The sequence below is a fragment of the Oncorhynchus masou genome, chromosome 33 (assembly GCF_036934945.1).
Source record: "Oncorhynchus masou masou isolate Uvic2021 chromosome 33, UVic_Omas_1.1, whole genome shotgun sequence".
Taxonomy (NCBI): domain Eukaryota; kingdom Metazoa; phylum Chordata; class Actinopteri; order Salmoniformes; family Salmonidae; genus Oncorhynchus; species Oncorhynchus masou.
In genome coordinates, this window is record NC_088244.1 from 7,587,070 (window position 1) to 7,603,818 (window position 16,749).

Genomic DNA, 16,749 nt, shown 5'->3' on the forward strand with positions numbered 1-16,749 from the left:
CGCTTTCTGTAGTGTATTCCTGCCCATACCATTATATTGGCAAAGGAGAAATGCTCACTAACAGGGATGTAAACACATTTTTATTTTAGAGAAATAAGCTTTTTATGCATATGGATCATTTCTGGGATCTTTTATTTCAGCTCATGAAACATGGGACCAACACTTTACATGTTGCGTTTATATTTATGTTCAGTGTACATCTGTTCAAAATATGTTTGTATGTAGATTTTTTTGTAAAAAAATAAATACAAATTTAAGTCATTGCTTGTTTGACTTCAAGCAGGTTGTTAAAAAAATCGGACAAAATATCCTTCATATTGTCATTCATACAGTGAAAAATCTGATCAAATCTCCTTCATATCATCATTCATACAGTGAAAAATCTGATCAAATCTCCTTCATATCATCATTCATACATTGAAAAATCTGACATATTTTGTCTTTACTCTTACAAGAAATTGCAGATCATCATGTTAAATTTGATGTAGGCTAGAATGACAATATGATAAGCACAATATGATTTTATTCATTCATTTTATTCAACACAACCTTTCAGTCATTACACTTACAAGCATCTATAAGAAAATATCAAAAAAGCATTTGGTTAAGAAATGCATTATTCATATGAAAACACATATCCCGTATTCAACATTCAATGTCTGTGCAGTCAACTGTTACCTCAGTGCACAAATTATTCAGCCATGTTAGACAAATGATGACAGTGGCCTACATAGAAGAAAAAAAACCCACATAAAAACATGCAAGCAACATCTAATTTTACTTGTGTAAAAATGTCACATCACATCGCATTATTCCCTTGTGTTGCCTACATATAGATATAGTATAGAGGATTGACAAACAAGTAGGATACTCTCCGATAAAATAAATTAAGACCCTTACCACATAGGCAAAAAATAGTTTTATAAGTGAATTATTCTAGACGATACTGTTGCACTCCAGTGCTAATTCAGTGAATTATAGTTTCAATGGTCTATGGTAGAATATAAATGGCCTTTTCCAATATATGAACTGGGCATAGACATAGGATATTCACAATAAAAAAGGCTAAACTTTGGCTAGTTTTTTTATTTTATTTCTGGCCACTCATATATTTAAATAAAGTAAAATTCTGAAACCCATCACAGGCAGCCATGTCATGAATCGCTGTAATTAATTTGTTAGGTCATCATTCATAAAGCTACAGTAAATGCCATATTTCATAAGGAACCATCTAAAAACATGTTTTTCTCTGTAGGCTACTCTATACAGGTACATGGAAGTATGAGAGGATGCTATGTATCCACCTGGATCTTTCTGACTGGCTCAAGGCTGTTGCTGGTACTGGCTCTCTGTTGCAGTGTAGAAATCCTCCAGGACACTCTGAAGATACTCAAAGGTGGGCCGGTCCTCGGGCTTGTTCTTCCAGCACTCCAACATGACGTCATAGAGCTCCTGGGGACAGCTGTCGGTGCGCTGCATTCGGTAGCCTCTCTCCAGGGAGCGGATCACTTCTGGATTCGTCATCCCTATAGATGACAGAGCCAGCACAGAAGCACATCATTATAGGGCGGGACTGTGAACTTTACACTTTATTCATTTCATTCATCATTCAATGAACATACAGTACAGTACAAGTACAAGTACAGCAGAGTTCTCATTTAGGTCCTCAGACCTGGATATGGTGTGCGTCCATAGCTGATGATCTCTGTCAGTAGGATGCCAAAGGACCAGACGTCTGATTTGATGGTGAAGGAGCCGTAGTTGATTGCCTCTGGGGCCGTCCACTTGATGGGGAACTTCGCTCCTGTTAGGGAACAAGGGTAGCCTAGTGGTTAGAGTGTTGGACTAGTAACCGGAAGTTGCATGTTCAAACCCCCGAGCTGACAAGGTACAAATCTGTCATTCTGCCCCTGAACAAGGTATTTAACCCACTGTTCCTAGGCTGTCATAGAAAATAAGAATTTGTTCTTAACTGACTTGCCTAGTTAAATAAAGGTAAAATAAAAAAACATCAGTGCTTTCTTACTGTATGTCTGCTGCCCCCTGCTGTCACTGAAAAGATATTACAGCAGCTTGTCTCAACATTGTGTTTTCTATTCAAACCATGTCACTCATTCACACTTCCCTCTGATGCAGTATCCCACAGTTCCTTGTTCCAACTCTGACTTCCCTCGTTCTCTAATTCTAATTCCAAACCACTGTACTCTACCGTACTATTATTGGTTAACTCAGCTGTCATGTCACAGTCAGTTGAACCCCCCCCACCCTTTATGTAACACGGATACTTGTTCACCAAGGGGATACTGCTAGATGCTGATCTTACCCTCCCTGGCTGTGTACTCATTGTCCTCAATGATTCGGGCGAGGCCAAAGTCTGCGATCTTGCACACCAGAGCCTTGGACACCAGTATGTTGGCGGCTCGCAGGTCCCGGTGGATATAGTTCCTCTGCTCAATGTAGGCCATACCTTCTGCAATCTGTGGACAAAGACATGGTTGGATGTCCTCAGACAATAGGAAAGCAGAAGCAGGAGAATGGGTGCTTCAATTAATTCATGTCCAAGTGCTCTCAATGATTTATTGTGAAATATATCTATTGTTTTCAAGTATAGTTTCTAAAGTCTCCCTTTAGGTTCTGCTACGGGACAATAAAATAATCAGCCATTAAAACTTAAAATAATGATACTGATAGCTATAGTAATAAAGATAAAGGACTTTAAATTTGCCAATCGTGTTATTTACGACCACTGATTACTCTGATATCAACTCAACTGGGATAATATTTCCCTTCCATACTGGGACCATTTGGGCCCATTTTAAACTTACAACTACCATCAGACTTTACCTTTCACCTCTCACCCTCTCTCTCTCTCTGCCCCGCCCCCCCCCTCTCTCTCTCTCTGCCCCCCCTCTCTCTCTCTCTCTCTCTCTCTCTCTCTCTCTCTCTCTCTCTCTCTGCCCCCCCTCTCCCTCTCACTCTCTCTCTCTCTCTCTCTCTGCCCCCCCCCTCTCTCTGCCCCTCCCCCCCTCTCTCCCCCTTTCTCAGATTCTCTCTCTCTCTGCCCCCCTCTCTCTCTCTGCCCCCCCTCTCTCTCTCTGCCCCCCCTCTCTCTCTCTGTCTCTCTCTCTCTCTGCCCCCCCCCCTCTCTCTCTCCCTCTCTCTGCGCGCCCCCCTCTCTCTCTCTCTCTCTCCCCTCTCTCTCTCTGCCCCCCCTCCCCCTCTCTCTCTCTCTCTGCCCCTCCCCCCTCTCTCTTTCTCTCTTTTCTATCTCTCTCACACATGTATATAGACACAAACTGACTGACGTATTCAATCCACATCGCTAAAGTTCATCTCTATAAAGCTATTGAAATTTAAAGGCAATGTTTTGGCATTCATGGAGACTGCATTCATGGTAAACACTGGATATATGTCAGCTCAATCTCAAATGACCTTTACATTTCTATCGCAACTAGATAAGCCTTATCTGTGTACCAATCTCAGTGGAATAATTGAACATAACTAAATCTCTCATAGTAGATTTAAATCTGAGCAGACCAATCTGTCTTCCTGTTCCCTTCTCTTGTAAGGATCCTCTCTCTCTCTCTTTTTGTAATTTGACTCCTCATATTCCATTTCAATATCTTTTCATTTTGTTTCATTCTCACACCTCACCTCACCTCACTGACATACAGCAGATGGCATAAACATGCCCATGCGTTCATAAGTTCTGCTTTTTTGTTCATAAGTTCCTCATTGCCTCTCGATATCTGTAGCAACAGGTGTACAACTGGAAATACTGTATGATCAGGTTTCAAACTGAAATGTTCCATTGGGTTGAGTCTAATACTGTCAAAAATAATTTCACATCACAATATTGTAGAACAGCAAACATTGGCATGAAGAATTTGGTTTACAAACACATTCTGCCACACACCTTCTTCTGCCAAGCTAAAGACAGGATTTGAATATTGAAATGCTGCCCACAATAGGAAAAACATGTACTCCAGAACAAAGGGCATGAAACAGAAGAGTATTCAAATGAGTGGCTTGATATTGTCAGTCACTGGGTATAACAAGATCAGAGCATCCTCCCTTTTCTTTGGTTCTCTTTTCCCTTCTAGAAGAGAATATAAAACCATACAATTCGGAGAGAAAAAAATCCAGACTGACAGTTTAAGTTTGACATAACTGAGTCTCACCTGCGCTGAGAAATCAATGAGTTTGGGGAGCTGAACACGGTTCCCTTCATCACTCTTCAAGAAGTCCAGCAAACTACCTAAACACACACACACACACACACACACACACACACACACACAAACACACAAACACACACACAAACACAGAAATGCACACCCAAAAAAACAGTCAGTGACAGAAATACACTGACGTGTGGTTATGTAAATGTAAACAAAATGTCAAACTGTGGTGTACACACACCCTTTTCCATGTATTCTGTGATGATGTAGATTGGTTCCTCTTTGGTCACCACAGCGTTCAGACGGACCAGTTTGTCGTGCTGTAGGGCCTTCATCAGGTTGGCCTCGTCCAGGAAAGCCTCCACCGACATGGTGCCAGGCTTCATGGTCTTCACTGCCACCTTGGTGTGCTTGTTGTATGTAGCTACAGCAAAAGACACAAAGACAAAACCACATGACCTATGTTACCTCAGTGCAATGATCCACAAAGCAAGAACGTTTTCAGACTACATATACAACTCCTGAGTGGCACAGTGGTCTAAGGCACTGCATCTCCGTGCAAGAGGTGTCACTACAGTCCCTGGTTTGAATCCAGGCTATATCACATCTGGCTGTGATAGGGAGTCCCAAAGGGCGGTGCACAATTGGCCCAGCGTTGTCCCGGGTAGGCCGTCATTGTAAATAAGAATATGTTCTTAACGGACTTGCATAGTAAAAAAAATGTTTTAAAAAAACAACATAAAACCTCATACTGATCTTCCAGTATTAGTCCAAACATAACCTTCTCAGAATGACAGAATAGAAGCTTTAAATGACATGGAGCTCACCCATCCAGACTTCTCCGAACTGGCCAGCCCCGAGCCTCCTGTCCAGTTTGAGTGACTCCCGAGGAATCTCCCAGGCATCCTTCTCCCAGGGCTTCTGGGGCTTGGGACTGAGACAGGGGCTGGTCAAGGCCTGGCACAGACCATCTCCCAGCTCTGTTGTAATAACAAACACATCCAGTATGACATCCACACACAAAGCTCTGAATCATACAGGACATGAAATACATTCAGTATTATTGAACTGTACATAACACACATGAATAAACCCATAGGAAGTCAGTACTGCTGGAGGCCAAATAAACAATGCGTCCATTTTCAGAACAGGCAGCCAGCAGAAGGGGCTGTTATCTCCAACATCCACTATCAACATTAGTAGCAGTTGACACTAGTGCCTTCAAATTCAAGTCTGGACCTCAGAGCAAGTTTCACTCTTCTGTCTCTAATCCGAGACTGATTTAGACCTGGGACACCAGGTGCAAGTAATGATTCATGTAGAGCAGAAACCCAGCAATACTCCAGACCTTGTAGGGCAGTGTTTATTCATCCGGGTCCTGGGGACCTTAAGGGGTGAACCGTTTGGAAGTTTTCCCGAGCATTACACGCCCGATTCAAATAATCAAAGCTTGATGATTTGTTGATTATTTGAATCAGCTGTGTAGGGCAAAAACTCAAATGTGCACCCCTTGGGGTCCCCAGGACCAGGATTGGGAAACACTGTCTTAGGTTAATAAGATTGAAATAGCCCTTCTCTAGTGTGTTGTGGAAGGCCGTGACACTCACTCTTATAGTGGCTGACCAGTTCCTGCAGAGTGGTGAAGGTGATGCGCGGAGAGATGTAGAAGCCACCGTTGTCCAGCGTACGGATCTTGTAATGCTTGACTGTGTCTCCTGATTGGGAATCACTGTCCCTCACGGATAGGGAGTAACTACCTATAGCAGGAAGGAGACACGGCTTGCTAAGGTCTAAAAGGGCGCATGTATAATGTACATGTACAAGAGCTTTTGAACTTGCTCACCCTTAGTGGTCTCACTGTCACGGATCATAAACGATCCCATTTTGTTTCCTGAGGCCAGCAGCTGCCTCTCTGCATCTTTCCTGCTCACTCCTTTGAAGAACCACCTGAAGGGGGGGATATCAGTCATATCAGACTGATTCCTTTGAGCAGCACTACTCACAAACTACTCACACAGTACACTGGAGAACATTTTATGTGCCCCCTACCGATTGTGTTTTTATTGTTTGTTTATTTGCGTTGTTTGTAACTTATTTATTTTTTTACTTATTTTGTACATAATGTTGCCGCTACCGTCTCTTATGACCGAAAATAACTTCTGGACATCAGGACCGTGATAACTCTCCACGGACTAGCAGAATCCATTTTTTCCTTTAACGAGTCTGACGAGGCCGACCCGAACGATATACTGCTTTTTCAGGACCAGGCCCAGATCCCCGTGATTTGTGTGAAGAAGAGGTGGAGAAAAAGGGTCCGGAGGGCAGGCTGCCTTCTGAGAATTAGTAGGCGATCGAATAAACCCCCACTTCCTTCCATTCTGCTAGCAAACGTGCAATCTTGGGACAATAAAATAGATGACCTACACGGTAGATTAAACTACGAACGGGACATTCAAAACTGTAACATCTTATGCTTCACGGAGTCGTGGCTGAACGACGACACTGTCAACATACAGCTGGCTGGTTATAGATGCACCGACAGGATAGAACAGTGGCGTCTGGTAAGACAAGGGGCGGCGGACTATGTAGTTCTGTAAATATCAGCTGGTCCACGATATCTAAGGAAGTCTCGAGCTATTGCTCGCCTGAGGTAGAGTATCTCATAATAAACTGTAGACCACACTACCTACCTAGAGAGTTTTCATCTGTATTTTTAGCTATTTTACGTGGCAGTCAGAGGCTTAAACAGGTCAACATTCACAAGGCCGCAGGGCCAGATGGATAACCAGGATGTGTACTGCGAGCATTCGCTGACCAACTGGCAAGTGTCACTGACATTTTCAACCTCTCTCTGTCTGAGTCTGTAATACCAACATTTTTTAAGCAGACCACCATAATGCCTGTGCCCATGAACACTAAGGTAACGTGTCTAAATGACTACCGACCCGTAGCACTCACATCTGTAGCCATGAAATGCTTCGAATGGCTGGTCATGGCTCACATCAACACCATTATCCCACAAACCGCCCCAACACATCCACAGATGATGAAATCTCTATTGCACTCTATTGCATGCCCTTTCCCACCTGGACAAAAGGAACACTTATGTGAGAATGTTATTCATTGACTACAGCTCAGAGTTCAACACAATAGTGCCCTCAAAGCTCGTCACTAAGCTAAGGACCCTGGGACTAAACACCTCCCTGTGCAACTGGATCCTGGACTTCCTGACGTGCCGCCCCCAGTTGGTAAGGGTAGGTAACAACACATCCGCCACACTGATCCTCAACACAGGGGCTCCTCAGGGGTGTGTGCTCAGTCCCCCCCTGAACTCCCTGTTCACTCATGACTGCACAGCCAGGCACGACTCCAACACCATCATTAAGTTTGCAGATAAGACAACAGTGGTAGGCCTGATCACCGGCAACGATGAGACAGCCTATAGGGGGGAGGTTAGAGACCTGGTCGTGTGGTGCTAGGACAACAACCTCTCCCTCAACGTGATCAAGACAAAGGAGATGATTGTGGACTACAGGAAAAAGAGGACCAAGCACGTCCCCATTCTCATTGATGGGGCTGCAGTGGAGCAGGTTGAGAGCTTCAAGTTCCTTCGTATCCACATCACCAACAAACTAACATGGTCCAAGCACACCAAGACAGTTGTGAAGAGGGCACGACAAAACCTATTCCCCCTCAGGAGAATAGGTTTTGGCATGGGTCCTCAGACCCTCAAAAGGTTCTACAGCTGCACCATCGAGAGCATCCTGACTGGTTGCATCACTGCCTGGTATGACAACTGCTTGGCCTCCGACCGCAAGGCGCTACAGAGGGTAGTGCGACCGGCCCAGTACATCACTGGGGCCAAGGTTCCTGCCTTCCAGGACCTCTATACCAGGCGGTGTCAGAGGAAGGCCCTAAAAATTGTCAAAGACTCCAACCACCCTAGTCATAGACTGTTCTCTCTGCTACCGCACGGCAAGCAGTACGGGGGCGCCGTCTAGGTCCAAGAGGCTTCTAAACAGCGTCTACCCCCAAGCCATAAGACTCCTGAACACCTTGTCAAATGGCTACCCAGACTATTTGCGTGACTTCCCCCCCTCCTCTTTTACACCCCTACTACTCTCTTCTGTTATCATCATCTGCATAGTCACTTTAATAACTCTACCTACATGTACATATCACCTCAACTAACCGGTTCCACTGCACATTGACTCTGTAAATAGTCTCGCTATTTTTATTTTACTGCTGCTCTTTAATTACTTTTATATCTTCTTTTTTTTTAACTGCATTGTTGGTTAAGGGCTTGTTCGTAAGTAAGCATTTCACTGTAAGGTCTACACCTGCTGTATTCGGCGCATTGTGAAGTTTGATTTAATTTGCCTGATTTGAACATACTTACTCTTCGGTTTCAAGGCTGTCTATGGCTACATAGTTACTGGGGATGAAGCCTTCCTGGCCTGTGCTGATTGACTGGGCTCTCCACCATTCTCCAGACCTACAGAAAGAGAGAGAGAAGGAGATAGAGGGAGAGACAGACAGACAGACAGACAGACAGACAGACAGACAGACAGACAGATTGTGAGAGGTGGGGGAATATGTATTATATGTATTGTATACAGTGCTCTGTATGGGGTATGAATGCATCATGTTTATGTATAATTTTCAGAGACACTCACTCCTGTAAGATTTTAAGCTTGTCTCCCTTCTTGAAGCCCAGGTCTCCATCATTTATACCCTCATAGTCATACAGTGCGATAGCAATGCTCTCAGGACCTTGAGGGGGAGGGGCAGAGAATGTAAGCGTGTGTGTGTGTGTGTGTGTGTGTGTGTGTGTGTGTGTGTGTGTGTGTGTGTAAAAATACAAATAAATGAAATGCATGCACACATATGACAAAGAGAGACTTTGTGTTTGTGGGTGCCATCAAGTGCAATTCTTACATGTTTAAAAACAACAATAGGCCACTTCCTGTCTGGCTGCTTTACTGGTATAGCAGTGGAGAGATCATCTGCTGTCTTGTGTGGTGAAACTCTGAGTGGGGGCTATCTCAAACTACACGCTCTCCCCCTCTTTCACTTTCATACGTGGTCTCAGCCATACGTCTAGAACTACATGACAACAAACAGTTTGCCGGTTTACGCTGACAGTGTGTCGTGTCACTGCTGGAAATACAGTGTGATAAGCTGAGCACTGTGATAGTTCCTACATCACAAATTCCAGTGAGCAACTGTAACTTTGCTGTGTCGTACTCACCGTCAGAGGGGACTGTAGGGCCAGTGGAGATGGTTCTATTCTGTGAAAGACAGAAAGAGATTGAAGTCGAGGAGAACCATAGGAAATGTAGTATAGAAGCTGGATAGAAAGTGAACAAAACGGAGAAGATAATGACTGGTCAAATGACAGATGAAGTAAAAGTGAGATAGACAGACAGAAAACAGAAAGAGAGGAGAGACACCTCCCCCCCCCCCTGAAAATATTTTAATAATATTTTTAAAAAACATCCTTGCCTTTGTTGCACTAACGCTCACACTTGTCTTTTCTCACGAGCACTGACTTTGCTGAGAGTTGCTTTATCGAGGAAAACATTTCCTTACTATGACCTGTGATATGTGGTTGTCCTCACCTAGCTATGGACTCATTAACCGTAAGTCGCTCTGGATCAGAGGGACTCTGCAAATGACTAAAATGTACATGCAAATTCAATGTCTGTTCAAACAATGATCACAAAATGAATTTCTGCATTCATTGGTTGTTACTTCCCCTTCCTCATTCAGAATTTCAGCGTTTACAGTCACTTTACTGTAAACACACAGGAAGCATTGACCACCCTAGACACTCAAGGAAACCGACTTACAGATCAGTCACTTACTGTGCATTTGGCAACAGATGAGAGTCTCGCAGTTATGCAGTGCAACAACTAGTTAGAACATGAGCTATATGGGTAATGCACCTCACATATCGATACTCTGTGCATAGTCATAATGTAGGGAGGCTAACACGTTACTTCTCACTATGTTGTCTCAGTGACAATGATAAATATAGCTCATTAGAATTTCCCTTTTCAATGACCATGTCCCCTACGGATCTTTCATCGATTTCTCGTCACCATCCTTATCGTCATCATCACCACCATCATCACCATCATCAACACCACCATCATCAACATCATCACCACCACCATCATCAACATCATCATCATCACCATCATCATCATCATCATCATCATCACCATCATCACGCCCAGGTTTTTACTCACAGCCTTGGTCCCAGTGGTGGGGTCTTTGACATAGTGGGCTGGCTGAGTCCGGCTCAGAGTGTCATCATTCACTCCTTTGCTGCTGGGATCCTGCTGCTCCTTGGACCCCACGCAGCCCATGGTGGAAGAACCTAACAATTTGTTATTTCAGAAAATATCAGTCAGAATACAATGTCATTTACTGTAAGCTACTGTTTACATCCTAAGAGCAACTGTTTCCCACACAAGTCTACATGTTACACAGCTTTTTGGAAACAAAACAATTCTAGAAGTCTTCCGAATCACCAGAGCGACACCAAACTAGCAACACCCCAGCCACACCTTTGGGACAGCAGAGGTGGCATGAAGAACTCTTTGTTTTTCAAATAAAACAGTAACTTAGTAGCATTGTAGGTGGAGTCATAGGCTCTGTGGGTGGAATCAATATGGTCTGTGTAAAATATTTTTAAAAGGGACATTAGAGAGAGGGGGAATTCTTCTGATTGAACAGAGCTTTGTCTGTGTGAGAGATACAGGACTGTCATTTTCTGGTTCGTCTGTGTTAACATAAACAGAGGAACTGGAGTATTCAAAAAGTGAGAGTAGGAGAGAGAGGCAGAGAGATTGAGAGCAAGAGAGACCTTTAAGTTACAGTGGGAATAGACCTTCACCACAGCGTGAGTGTAACCGGTGAGAAAAGGCTAGTGGTGGGCGCTAGTAGCGTTTCAAGCCGTGATGTCAATCACTCTAAGACCTTGAAGTAGCTTGAGGCTTTTGTGGAGCGATAGGTAGCGATGCTATGTTGGAAGGAAGTTATTAATGTGTTTAGAGGGTTGCTGGTTCAATCCCAGGTTTGGGCAAGGAGAGGGATGGAAACAACACTGTGATATTAGCATGGATGAGTGAGTGTATGTTGTTGACACCTTATAGGATAAATCTGGCATGAATTAATTCACTGTGACTAAGGCAAACTACTAACACAAATGTTCATTGAACACTTTCAAAATTCTACTTTTAAAACTGATGAGAGGAGGAAGTGATGTTTATCAGAGAGAGAGAGCGAGAGAGAGAGACAGAGAGAGAGAGAGACAGAGAGAGAGAGACAGAGAGAGAGAAAGCATCTGAGAGCTATTACTGTAACCTAACAGAAGAAAATGTGACTGAAGTCATCATATAGGTTATTTTCTCGTAGAGAGCTGATCTACGATCACGTCTCCCCGTGTCCATATAATCATATTCATTATGATCTAAAAGGGAAAACTGACCCTAGATCAGTACTCTGAGACACTTTGTGAATATGGGCTCTGAACACATTTTACTGCACTCAGTCTTTTAGGATGTGGAGGATTGCTGCTGGATGACAGCCATATATCTCATGACATAGTCATGGAGAATGTTTCTCTTTAAACAGACACGCAAAGCTACCAATTGGCTAATTCATCCGCCTCTCCTCTCCCTTGGTAACTATTCCTCAGGGTGTTGGCTGTAAATGAGCACGTGTTCTTCGTCAACTTAACTGGTCAAATAAACATGGATGTATCTATCTGCATACAACCACTTGATCAAAAATAATGGTGTAAATATTCACTTCCCTTTTCCATTTAAATGGTGTTCCTCTTCGCTTGATCTGTTAGCTTTTACAGGGAGGATAAGTTCAAGTTTAACTTCCAGCAAACCTGTTTATGCTGACACAGTTTTCATTTCCACAGTTCATAGGCAGATAATGCAAATTCCCAAAAAACTGATTCGTGAAGATGCTGGAGACAAAATGAAAACTGATTTCCTATTTTCAAAAATGTTTCACTTACATAGTACACTCAAACACCACCACCACTAAAAAATAATAAAAAATACAAATAAAACACAGAATGTGTATGGTTATTGTGAATGGAAAAGGTTCAGATTATCCTTATGCCAATGTTCCCAATGTTCCCAATGTTCCCAATGTTCCCAAATTACAGGTAGCCTATAGGAAGCCACACCCCTGAATCTCAGGAGAAGACATTTCTTCTTGAGTGTCAGCCCGCCCAGCAGTCCAAGGATTCTCATCCGTTTACAAACCTCCTCAGACTCATATTGATCAATTTGTCCTCCATTAATCTAATAAAGCCATGACACACATGGCATGCACTTCCTGTACAGAGGACGTTAACTGGAGGTGAAGTCCAGAACGTACAAGCTTATCCTTGTCCTCTCCATCCATCTCTCCTGCAGTCTCTTGAACAAATCAGGCCCTAATAGCACCTCCAACCATCCTCCTCGGGTCTCTGGGAGTGTCTGTCTGTTTGCCTGTCTGTCTCCAATACCCCATATTGCCCACGGATGTAAATCTAGTGAGCTGTGGAAGCCCTGCATCATGTGTGCCTCTGGCCCTAACTGCTATCATGGCATCTGACGCAGGGCAGGCGGCGGGCGTTTGAAACTGGGACTGGACACCATGTGAAAAGGAAAAACTGCACTGCTAAACCTCCCCTGCTCACCTCGCACGCACACACACTGTAACGCCATGTCCCCAAGCACCATACACACAGGACGCTTTGCATTGGGAGGATTTGTCTCTGCAATTAGGAGTGTGGCAGTATGGCATGAGGTTCTCTGATAGGCTTCTCCAACATTAAGTATTGACTTCCTGTTTCCTGAAGTAGAAACTAGAGACACACTTGACCTGATGAAACACTGATATAACTATAGGAACTATTGTCAGCATAAATGTGAGGAAATGTGAGGCTTTCCAGCACAAGTTGATGCAATCATAATGTGCTATAAAGCAAATTGGGTCTTAAATATAGAGTAGATTGACTCATCAGATATCCATGCAAGATTAGCATTGATAAAAAATAGTAGGTTAATCAATTATTATGGTGTTTACTTATTTTTTTTTTAAATGCACCATTACTACACTCGTAGAAAAAAATATCCTAAAGGGGTTCTTCCGCTGTTCCCATAGGAGAACCCTTTGAGGAACCACTTTTGGTTCCAAGTAAAACCGGTTTGTTTCCAGGCAGAATTTTTTTTGAGTTCCATGTAGAACCCTTTACACAAAGGGTTCTACATGGAAACAAAAAGAGTTCTTCCTGGAACCAAAAAGGGTTCTACGTGGAACCAAAAGGGTTCTCCTATGGGGGAGAGCCGAATAACCCTTTTCAAACCCATTTTTTCTAAGATTGTGTTTTCCCTCAATAAATAGATTTTCAAGCCATGAATATGTGTTGCACCTGTGATATACAATGTGAATATCGTATTCGGTGTTGAGTCCGTAGGATAAGCAATAACTTTTGGTTCCCCTTTACATTAGCCTAGGCAAAAAGAAGCGAAAGACAGAGGGCTCAGCAAAATGGAAAAGAAATAAACTACTACGTTTTTAAAAATTAAGAAACAGTTAAAACACATTTCACCTTTACCACCATTTATGTGAACATCATAATTCTGTAGTTTCTCAACTATCATCAGTGTAGGAATTACATACACAAACCAATAGCAAACACCGTAATACAGTCTACATAATAACACGGTCATAAATCCCTTTAATGCGCAATTTTCATAATACCACGGAATGACCCAGATGGGAACCGTTTAAGAAAACATCCATCTGTTCGTCGTCTTATTTAAGAAATGCATATTGTCTATGAAAATATCAGTGAGTAGGTTATACATATTCACCTTCGTGGTCTAGAAGAAAAAAATGAGAGGGAATTACCTCGTTCCAACCAGCTGTATAATCCTTGGCCGCTATATGGCCAAGTGGTCTTCTAACCTTGAATTACTTGTATTCTTTAGAAAGCACTTATTTGTATTTAATTTTATGTCCGCTCCTCCATCCCGACTCGTGATAACAATTCCGATAGAAAGTCCTGTTTTAGTTGTATACGAGGAAGTTGTTGCGTCGGCTCGCATCTAACTGTAGATGAGGAACTTTCTCTCTGACTCTTGGCACTGGCACTGTTACATCAATGAAGACACGGATGTCTTTGAGGGCAGTTTTTTTTTTTTACTCTTCCGGAAAGTAGCGGAGTTAGCCTAGAGATGGTCTGAATATGCACAGTTAAACATACAAATACACTCTATCTTTCTTGAAAATAAATTCAATTGAAAATATACTGTAGCCTATAGCTTATCTCTGTCTATGAAACTATTTATGTGCTTTGAATTGTAAAAATTGTCTTGATTATTAAAGTGACTCATACATTTCTGCAGCTTGGTTTGGTACACGCTGTAAGAAAGTGGACATAAACTGCTGTATCAATTCTCAATAACCTTAATCTTTGTAAACAAAAAAAAGGGATATATATGCTGAAATGAGATCCCGAATTATATGTGGACAGCGTTCTGTTAGCCTTTTGCCCTAACAGCATGCTTAACTGGAGTCTCACAGACAACATCCCACAGTCATTGAGGGCATGGATGGAGCAGGGTGGTGTGGGCCCATCCGGTGAGGTCAGGATATAAAAATAAAATAAAATAAAAAATCCTCTGGCTCTTGAACTAATCCTTAATCAAATGTCAGGATTAAAGACCAAGGTCCTCTGATCCACAGCTTGATAAAGAGAGGGAAAAGGAGGGTCTTAGATGGGGCTCTGGGCTCAGACATGTAGGAGTGAATGATCATCCTCATCAACTCATCAACACTTCCTGCAGTCTCAATGCTATCAGATCTGCTTCAACTCCCTGATCACACACCATCTCTTCCACTACCCTTTAATGGACTGATTTGTTGTTCTTTATACTTTATACCATAAAACAGCTTTATACAGCTTTTAGCTGACAAAATACAACTGAACCTTAACTAAATGTTGGCATTGCTAAAGGGCCTGGACAGGTTGTTCTGCTTGAGTAAGTCTGGTCAATGTTTAAACGATATCCCTTTCTAACCTGACAAAGACCTACACTACTAACTGTTCTCGCTTCACTTTTATCTCAAAGACCTACACTACTAACTGTTCTCGCTTCAATTTTATCTCAAAGACCTACACTACTAACTGTTCTCGCTTCAATTTTATCTCAAAGACCTACACTACTAACTGTTCTCGCTTCAATTTTATCTCTTCTATCTTTCACTCACATCATATCAAATGTTATTTGTCACATGCTGCCGAATACAACAGGTTGTAGAACTTACCGTGAAATGCTGAATACAACAGGTTGTAGACCTTACCATGAAATGCTGAATACAACAGGTTGTAGACCTTACAGTGAAATGCTGAATACAACACGTTGTAGACCTTACCATGAAATGCTGAATACAACAGGTTGTAGACCTTACCATGAAATGCTGAATACAACAGGTTGTAGACCTTACAGTGAAATGCTGAATACAACACGTTGTAGACCTTACAGTGAAATGCTGAATACAACAGGTTGTAGACCTTACAGTGAAATGCTGAATACAACACGTTGTAGACCTTACCGTGAAATGCTGAATACAACAGGTTGTAGACCTTACAGTGAAATGCTGAATACAACACGTTGTAGACCTTACCGTGAAATGCTGAATACAACAGGTTGTAGACCTTACAGTGAAATGCTGAATACAACACGTTGTAGACCTTACCGTGAAATGCTGAATACAACACGTTGTAGACCTTACCGTGAAATGCTGAATACAACAGGTTGTAGACCTTACCGTGAAATGTTGAATACAACAGGTTGTAGACCTTACCGTGAAATGCTGAATACAACACGTTGTAGACCTTACAGTGAAATGCTGAATACAACACGTTGTAGACCTTACAGTGAAATGCTGAATACAACACGTTGTAGACCTTACAGTGAAATGCTGAATACAACACGTTGTAGACCTTACCATGAAATGCTGAATACAACACGTTGTAGACCTTACCGTGAAATGCTGAATACAACAGGTTGTAGACCTTACCGTGAAATGCTGAATACAACACGTTGTAGACCTTACAGTGAAATGCTGAATACAACAGGTTGTAGACCTTACAGTGAAATGCTGAATACAACACGTTGTAGACCTTACAGTGAAATGCTGAATACAACAGGTTGTAGACCTTACCGTGAAATGCTGAATACAACAGGTTGTAGACCTTACCGTGAAATGCTGAATACAACAGGTTGTAGACCTTACCGTGAAATGCTGAATACAACAGGTTGTAGACCTTACCGTGAAATGCTTACTTACAAGCCCTTAAACAACAATGCAGTTCAAGAAATAGAGTTAAGAAAATATTTACTAAATAAACTAAGGTAAAAAAAATGAAAAAAACGTAACACAATAAAATAACAATAACAAGGCTCTATTCAGGGGGTACTTGTCCCCAGTCAGTGTTCGGGGGTACAGTACTCTGTACATATAGGAAGGGATAAAGTGACAA

The 16,749-nt window shown here is 42.4% G+C and overlaps 1 protein-coding gene across 1 annotated transcript; it reads right to left on the minus strand.

The window, feature by feature from the left end:
- Positions 1–506: 506 nt before the first annotated feature.
- Positions 507–14,365, minus strand: LOC135527762 (tyrosine-protein kinase HCK-like). Its single transcript, XM_064956308.1, has 13 exons — positions 14,112–14,365; positions 10,436–10,566; positions 9,433–9,472; positions 8,858–8,954; positions 8,581–8,676; positions 6,025–6,128; positions 5,789–5,938; positions 5,009–5,161; positions 4,423–4,605; positions 4,182–4,258; positions 2,324–2,477; positions 1,673–1,804; positions 507–1,526 (listed from the first exon to the last, which is right to left on the minus strand). Exons 2-13 carry the CDS (start codon positions 10,553–10,555, stop codon positions 1,324–1,326), a joined length of 1,509 nt encoding a protein of 502 aa, XP_064812380.1. The 5' UTR covers positions 10,556–10,566; positions 14,112–14,365; the 3' UTR covers positions 507–1,323.
- Between the last annotated feature and the right edge of the window lie 2,384 nt (positions 14,366–16,749).

Excerpts from the sequence above, each read along its gene's own strand:
- LOC135527762 (XM_064956308.1), bottom strand. The coding sequence starts at position 10,555 with ATGGGCTGCGTGGGGTCCAAGGAGCAGCAGGATCCCAGCAGCAAAGGA. Across the intron at positions 5,939-6,024 it reads TGACAGTGAGACCACTAAGG|GTAGTTACTCCCTATCCGTG; the intron begins GTGAGCAAGTTC and ends TTCCTGCTATAG. Across the intron at positions 1,527-1,672 it reads TGGACGCACACCATATCCAG|GGATGACGAATCCAGAAGTG; the intron begins GTCTGAGGACCT and ends TGTCATCTATAG.